This window comes from Gouania willdenowi, chromosome 22, assembly GCF_900634775.1.
Source record: "Gouania willdenowi chromosome 22, fGouWil2.1, whole genome shotgun sequence".
NCBI classification, from domain to species: domain Eukaryota; kingdom Metazoa; phylum Chordata; class Actinopteri; order Blenniiformes; family Gobiesocidae; genus Gouania; species Gouania willdenowi.
Window position 1 is genome coordinate 33,627,196 of NC_041065.1, and position 8,722 is coordinate 33,635,917.

The following is an 8,722-nucleotide window of genomic DNA, read 5'->3' on the forward strand; positions in this document are numbered from 1 at the left end:
TTTTTTTGTGGGTTTTGAAAGTAATTTTGCACATTTCAATTGCAATCAATTTTGTTTTTGTCGTTTTGTATTTTTTTCTGATATTTTTCGAGTCTTTTTAAAAATGTTTTATCCTTTTACATGTTTTTAAAATTTTTGTGTATTTGGTAAGTTTTTTAAAATTATTTTGCGTATTTTGGTGTAACTGTTTTTTGAGTAATGATTATAATATTTTTGTAGTAGTTTTGTATACTTTTTGAACCGTTTTTGGGGAATTTTTTGGCATAATTTCATGTTTTTTCTCTATTTTTGCATGTTTTATGTATTCTCGTGGTTTTGTATATTTTTCTGTTTCTTATGGTAGTTGTTTTGTGTTTGGGGAGTCATTTTGTACATTTAAATTGCGTTTTATGTGTTTTTGTTGTAGTTTGATATATTTTCTGATATTTTGTAGTGTTTTGTGTATTTTTTATTGTTTAGTGTTTTTTTTGGAATTCTTTTATTGGCGTTTTTTGGCATCATTTTATGCTTTTTTCTGTAATTCTGTGTTTTTCTGGGAGCATTTTGTGTGTTTTTGTTGTGATTTTGTATTTTGTTGTATTGTTTTTGTCATCTTATTCTTTGTTTTTGGAGTAATTTTGTGTATTTTTTTCTCATTTTGTACGTTTATGTTGGAGGCAGCCCAGCGTTATTACAGACAGACGGTACATTAATATGATAATAATCATAATTTCCCTCTATAATGATGTTTATTTGTTCCTCAAGGTCAGTCTGTGTGTTCTTCTCCTACGTTACCAACCTGAGGGCGACATCCACGGCTTCGTTAACTTCCTGTCTGAGGAACAGAACAAGAAAAGAAAAGAAGGCGTCCTGGCAGAGTGCGATAAAGACGCGTGTTCTCCGACCAGCGAAGCTGACGACTATGGCGGCGCGACTACCAACACATGCGGCGCCAAAAACCTTCCATCGCTAGGCGACAACGAGATGCTGATCGGAAAACCAGACAAGAACCTGTACGCTGCTACGCACCCAAACTACGGCACGGTGGACATGACCACAGGCATCGAGGCAGAGGAGTCGGAGGGCGGGGTCTCACGGCGTCTGAAGAAGCTGATTGGACCGCACTACTACACCCTCAGGATACGATTGGGCCTCCCGGGAAAAATGGACCGTCCCACTCCGGCCACGGGGAAAACCGTCACCGTGTGTGTGCTGCTGCTCTTCATCATCATCTTCGCTTTTTGCTCCTTCATCATCTTTGGTGAGAGGAAGTTTCCCTCCATTTCCTCACAGGAAACATAATCATGAGTTAATTATTCGTCAGGATGCAGGAGGTGTCCTCACTGTTGTTGTACGGTTTTTTTCTTCCGTCGTTAACTCCATCTACACCGTTTGTTCAATTTTAAAACGTCAATTTTAAAACGTCAATTTTAAAACGTCAATTTTAAAACGTCATTTTTAAAACGTCAATTTTAAAACGTCATTTTTAAAACGTTCACAAAGTTTCAGAGATTTATGCTCTTTTAAACTTTTTGAGTTATTACATTTTATACGTTTAACCCATTTCAACCTTTTTCAACCTTAATGCTAATGTTAAATATTGCTTAGCTAATGCTAGCTAATGCTAGGTTAATACTATACTTTGGCTCATGCTATATTTTGGCTAATGCTAAGTTAGTATTAATGCTAGATTAATGCTAGGATACTGTTAATGCTATGCTAAAGCTAGGCTAATGCTATGTTAATGCGATGCTAATGCAATGCTAATGCAATGCTAATGCTATGCAAATCCTACACGAATGCTGTGCAAATGCTACGCATATGCTATGCTAATGTTAACTATCCATCCATCCATCCATCTTCTCCCGCTAGCCGTTTCCGGGTCGCGGGGGCAGCATCCTCAGTAGGGAGGCCCAGACTTCCCTCTCCCCGGCCACTTCCTCCAGCTCTTCCGGGGGAACCCCGAGACGTTCCCAGGCCAGCCGAGAGACATAGTCTCTCCAGCGTGTCCTGGGTCTTCCCCGGAGCCTCCTTCCGGAGGGACGTGCCCTGAACGCCTCACTAGGGAGGCGTTCAGGGAGTGCTGATTCTCATTCCGGCCGCTTCACACTCGGCTGCGAACCGATCCAGTGAGAGTTGAAGGTCACGGTATGTTGGAGCCAACAGGACCACATCATCTGCAAAAAGCAGTGATGCAATACTGAGGCCCCCGAACCGGACCCCCTCAACGCCCTGACTGCGCCTAGAAATTCTGTCCATAAAAGTTATGAACAGAATCGGTGACAAAGGTCAGCCCTGGCGGAGTCCAACCCTCACCGGAAACGATTTCGACTTACTGCCGGCAATGCGGACCAGACTCTGACTCCGGTCATACAGGGAACGAACAGCTCCTATCAGGAGGTTCGATACCCCATACTCCCGGAGGACCCCCCACAGGAATCCCCGAGGGACACGGTCAAATGTCTGTTCCAGGTCCACAAAACACATGTGGACTGGTTGGGCAATTTCCCATGACCCCTCAAGGACCCTGCTGAGGGTGTAGAGCTGGTCCACAGTTCCACGGCCAGGACGAAAACCACATTGCTCCTCCTGAATCTGAGGTTCCACTATCCGGCGGACCCTCCTCTCCAGGACCCCTGAATAAACCTTACCGGGGAGGCTGAGGAGTGTGATCCCTCTATAATTGGAACACACCCTTCGGTCCCCCTTCTTAAAAAGGGGGACCACCACCCCGGTCTGCCAATCCGGAGGCACTGCCCCTGATGTCCATGCTATGTTGCAGAGTTGTGTCAGCCATGACAGCCCCACAACATCCAGGGCCTTGAGGAACTCCGGGTGGATCTCATCCACCCCCGGAGCCCTGCCACCGAGGAGCTTTTTAACCACCTCGGCAACCTCAGCCCTAGAGATAGGAGAGCCCACTCTCGGGTCCCTGGGCCCTGCTTCCTGATTGGAAGGCGTGTCGGTGGGATTGAGGAGGTCTTCGAAGTATTCCCCCCACCGATCCACAACGTCTCGAGTCGAGGTCAGCAGCGCACCATCCGCACCATACATAGTGTTGACGGTGCACTGCTTCCCCCTCCTGAGACGCCGGATGGTGGTCCAGAATCTCTTCGAAGCCGTCCGGAAGTCGTTCTCCATGGCCTCACCAAACTCCTCCCATGTCCGGGCTTTTGCCTCGGCGACTGCCTTGGCTGCACTCCGCTTGGCCCGTCGGTACCTGTCTGCTGCCTCCGGAGTCCCACAGGCCAAAAAGGCCCGGTAGGACTCCTTCAGCTTGACGGCATCCCCCCCCCGGTGTCCACCAACGGGTTTGGGTATTGCCGCCACGACAGGCACCGACTACCTTGCGGCCACAGCACCGATCAGCAGCCTCAGCAACAGAGGCACGGAACATGGCCACTCGGACTCAATGTCCCCCACCTCCTCCGAGACATGGTGAGAGTGGGAGTTGAAGCTCCTTCTGACGGGAGACTCTGCCAGGCGTTCCCAGCAGACCCTCACTATACGTTTGGGTCTGCCAGGTCTAACCGGCATCCTCCCCCGCCATCGGAGCCAACTCACCACCAGGTGGTGATCAGTTGACAGCTCCGCCCCTCTATTTACCCGAGTGTCCAAGACATGCGGCCGCAAGTCCGATGACACGACTACGAAGTCAATCATCGAACTGCGGCCTAGGGTGTCCTGGTGCCAAGTGCACATATGGACACCCTTATGTTTGAACATGGTGTTTGTTATGGACAATCTGTGATGAGCACAGAAGTCCAACAACAAAACACCGCTCGGGTTCCGATCAGGGGGGCCGTTCCTCCCAATCACGCCCCTCCAAGTCTCACTGTCGCTGCCAACGTGAGCGTTGAAGTCCCCCAGCAGAACGAGGGAATCCCCAGAAGGAGCACTCTCCAGTACTCCCTCTAAGGAATCCAAGAAGGGTGGATACTCCGAGCTGCTGTTTAACCCATAGGCACAAACAACAGTCATGATCCGTCCCCCCACCCGAAGGCGGAGGGAGGCTACCCTCTCGTCTACCGGGGTAAACTCCAACATACAGGCACTAAGTCTGGGGGCAAGAAGTATAGCCACCCCGGCCCGGCGCCTCTCACCATTGGCGACTCCAGAGTAGAAGAGAGTCCAACCCCTGTCGAGAAGGCTGGTTCCAGAGCCCTTGTTATGTGTCGAGGTGAGACCGACTATATCTAGTCCGAACTTCTCCACCTCGCACACAAGCTCAGGCTCCTTCCCCGCCAGAGAGGTGACATTCCACGTCCCTAACGCTAGCTTCTGTAGCCGGGAATCAGATCGCCAAGGCCCCCGCCCTGGACGACTGCCCGATCCACATTGCACCGGCCTCATATGATCCCTCCTACGGGTGGTGGGCCTACGGGAGGGCGGGCCCACGTCGTCCTTTCGGGCTCTGCCCGGCCGGGGCCCGTGGGCAAAGCCCCGGCCACTAGGCGCTCGCACTCGAGCCCCAACCCCGGGCCTGCCTCCAAGGTGGGGCCCCGGTAGCGCCAATCCGGGCGACGTGAACTGCCTTTGTTGTTTAATGTACATATATGGCTATTGAACCGCTCTTAGTCGGACCCGTCACCTGGGACCTGTTTGCCTTGGGAGACCCTACCAGGGACATTAAGCCCCCGACAACATAGCTCCCAGGATTAATGTTAACTAATGTCAGCTAATGCTAAGGGCTAGCACCTGCATCCTCACTTGCATTTTCTTCAGGAAATGCTGATATTCTAGTTGTTTCTTGTGTTACAGGAGCGAGTAGCATCGGAGAAGGCCATTGGTGGGCCCTGCTGCTATTGGTGTGTTTTATAATCTTCATTGCCGTGCTCGTCATCATCATCCTTCAACAGCCAGAGAACCCAAAGCGACTCCCGTACATGGCCCCCTGCGTGCCCTTCGTCCCGGCCTCGGCCATGTTGGTCAATATCTACCTCATGCTTAAACTGTCCGTCATCACCTGGATACGCTTTTCAATTTGGTGCCTCGTGGGTAAGTCTACACCTTCTCCACATTTCTACTAAATGCACAAGACAGATTTTAATTTTTTATCATTATATTTCTATAAACCCAGTAGAATTTTCCCAGGATTCCATTTCCTGGTAGTAAAATTTACTGGGACATGTTTTACTGCAGTTACTAAAGCACAAAGCACGTCAAATTGCTTAAAGGTGGGGTATGTAGAATTATGAGGTGCTCCACGCTCCCCCTAACCATCCTGAATGAAACTCTTGCGTGCACGCGCACGCTTTGGAACTTTTTCTGACTGTTTTCTCCATAGAGACTTGGGATTTTTCTGCTTTATTAAGCAACAAACACTCAATATGTCTGTGGGTCACATTTTTCCTGAAAACAATATGTTAAGAAGTATCAGGCCTGAACATGTTTTTTTCCAAATGTGCCCCAAATGAAAAATTCTCCTATATATCCTATTTTGTTGTATTGCTCTGTCATTGATTAGTTGGGCTGTGTGTGCGTTGGTTTTATCTGTGCTCTTCCAGGCGTCCTGATCTACTTCGGCTACGGCATGTGGAACAGCACACTGGAGATCACAGCGCGGGAGAACGAGGTTCACGCCTCCACCTATCAGCGCTACGATCAGGGCGTGGACGAAGGCTTCTGCGGTTTCGACGACAACTTCTACCCCCCGACCGCCGACGCCCCATGGGGTGCCCCTGAGGAGGGGCTGAGCCCACCACCACCGAGGGAGGAGGAGAAACCAGGGAAGGACGGGACGTTGTTGAAAGGTGACGACAGAGTAGTGGCCAATCGTGCCCTTCCAGAGGAGGATCCACTGGATTTTTAAAGGGACAGACTCCATGTTTTTCCTGAATGTACTGCCTCGTCTGCTGCCTCGGGGGGAAGGGGAGGGGTTAATATTGTGTGTGTGTGTGTGCGTGTGTGAGTGTGTGTTTTTTGCTAGCATGCATGTTTGTGTATGTGTTTATGTCTCAAACCCTTGGGCTCGAATGTTTAGCGCAGAGGAACATTTTTTTTTTTCACCTTTAACTAAATTTTTATCATCCACACAAATATATGGAAAACATTTTGAGAATAAATGTGATATCGGTGACATTAAGCATTATTAAGCTCTACTAATGCTTCATTTTTAAGTATAAACTTTGCTTTACTAAGGCGTGAGTAGTGAAGCAGAAACTAGTTAGTCATTAGTTAGCATTATATGCTAACTAGTGACTCATGACTTGAAATCAGTAACTTTTTATTCCAAAATAATAATGAAACCAACCAGTGTGAGTGAAATAAATCCCTGATACTGGACAGTACAGGTGAGCTTTACTAGATTCCTGATGTTTCTTGTAAATGAATGATGGACATAAACAAACAAGTAAACAACATTTAATGACCAATGTATTCACATTTAATTTGAATAAAATCCAATCAACACCAGTTTAAATTAACAGGATGTTATCTTTTCAATACTTTTTCAATAAAAATACATATTAGTAGTATAGTTTACCTAACTCTTCTGATTGGGTTTTCAACGTAAAATAATACAGTATTAATATCAAAATGAAGTGTGTTCAGGTTAAATGATCCTAATAACATGGTGGTTATCATGAGGCTCTGCAACGCTAACGCTAACGAGCTTTTAAAACACATCCATATAAAGTCTGCTGAGCTTAAATCAATGCGTTATTTCCTTGTATCGATACAATTGATTGTTTACCTTTTTAAATGATTTTAGATTAATTCATGTCATCAGAAAGGCCAACTTGCCGAGCACAGATTAATGTAGTTGGATCATAGGAATATGAATCTAATGTTACACCCTTATAAAGTACGTTCCTAATTTCAAGCTTTAAAATATCTCACTAGTAGTACTAGTAGACCTAATATAAATAGAACCAAATCCAGCTCCCTGATTGGTTGGAATACTTTCAAAAGCCTGAATGTATTTATTAGCATATTATGCTTACTAGCAAAACCTTTTGTGTCCCTAGTTATGTTTACTCACACACTAATAAACCTAAATTAGAATAATGTGTTCAGGTTTCATTTAGTCAGACAACTTTACTTTGATCTCATGATATCAAAGTCAATTTCCTGCCAAAAAGTTGTCTGAATAAAGTAAACCTTAACATACAAAATTAAGTCAATTTACTACAAAACTGTGGACTATTAGAGCTTAATAATGCTTGATATCACTGATATCAAATTTATGCTATAACAGCTTTCCAAAAAATCCAGACGTCTGCTCACCTTTGTGTTTCTGGAGTTGATATTTTATTAATTAAAAAGATAAAACATTGTCTCCATCGTTAGACGAACACATTCTGAACCGTTAGTATCGACGTGTTAAAGAACAGCAGACGAGAAGGTGATGAAACGAGGAAGAGGAAACTCCCTTCCTCTTCCATCACAGACAGGAAATATAATGACTTCCTTTAGTGAGGTACAACTTCCTCCTCTCCCGTTTTATTCCAAACACACATTTCCACACTTGCACTAACAGTTAAATAATGACCTGACCTTTTTACATCAAGCCCAAGGGGACGTGGAGGTGGATTTTGGAAAAAGGTTGTTGATGTTTTTCTGTCAAACCTTTGCTTGCGATATAGTGCCTTTGTCTCTGATGCTCTGTTTTCTATACGTTCTGTTTCGGTGTTCGCTGCACTTTCACTCACATGTTGGTGTAAATTGTTTATTTTTTTAACATTTGTGTCTTTTTGTCCTTTCCTCCTCAGCATGAATCACCAACAGCGACTTATTAACAAAGTAACTCATATTTGTGTGTTAAACCTACTTTTCTGAATGAGGAACAAATTGGATGAAGAAGGTTTTTAAACAGAAACTAAATCGTTTTTTTAATGCTTTAAAACCCACAAAAATATTTCTTATGCAATCCCAGGAAGTGCATGTGCTGACATCTGATCCACTCCTTTAAAAGCTTCTCTTTTATACTTCACATCCTCTTCTTCCATCGCTCCTCGGCTCTTCCAGCCCAGATCTTCCTGATAACTGATCAAATTAGCTCCTTTTAGCTTTCCATGCTAAGTTAGCTTTTATTTCTGCTGCACCCATAAGAGATAACATGGTAACATTGATCCATGCTTATTTTGGTCACTATTTCCACCATTGGTGACCCTATAGAGAGCTTTAGCATGTGTCACACACAGCTTTGTTATACTTGCAGCAGTTATTCACAATGGTCCTTCTGTGCGTTCTCCTCGTGCCCCGTGTTGTTGCTGCACCGCTCCCTGCTAGGGACGCCTTATTTTCTAATGCACTAAATCTAAAGGATGCCACGTCAACACCCTGCTTTACCTCGACTCCTCTGAACACCATCTGTACCTGAAAACACAATAATCAGATGCTTTTGTTCTCCCTGTTTGTATCACATGGACATCTTCTGCTGCCTCCCAAAGTAAATGCACAAAATTGCAAAAAAAAAAGTACACAAAATGCATGAATTTAGTCTAAAATCAGATGACACGACAACAAATGCACAAATTACTGAAAAACACACAAAATAATTTAAAAAACACAATGACTATAAAAACTACAACAAAAATACACAAAGCCAATCAAAATTCTTCTTTATCAACGTTTTGTTTAAAAAAGAGGCAGAAATTAACAAGTGGAGAATAAACAAGTTTGGATGAACTACGGCCGGGTCCGCGGAACGTCTCAGTGCCGAATAGCACGTACCACGAATTCAGTCAAATGACTCGGTTCCACCGAGTGAAAAAAATCAAATTGTGCGACGTAAAATTGG

General features: G+C 45.0%; 1 protein-coding gene across 3 annotated transcripts in view; it reads left to right on the forward strand.

Annotated features, from left to right (window-relative positions):
• Nucleotides 1-6,331, forward strand: part of slc7a14a (solute carrier family 7 member 14a) — a 21,571-nt gene extending 15,240 nt beyond the window's left edge. For 2 of the 3 annotated variants that reach the window (XM_028438335.1, XM_028438336.1), the window contains 3 exons: nucleotides 745-1,240; nucleotides 4,741-4,977; nucleotides 5,487-5,791. In XM_028438335.1, the coding sequence (XP_028294136.1) occupies nucleotides 745-1,240; nucleotides 4,741-4,977; nucleotides 5,487-5,791 (1,038 nt within the window). Of the gene's footprint in view, nucleotides 1-744; nucleotides 1,241-4,740; nucleotides 4,978-5,486 lie in introns of all 3 variants that reach the window. The other variant, XM_028438337.1, reaches the window with a different exon arrangement.
• Nucleotides 6,332-8,722: the final 2,391 nt, after the last annotated feature.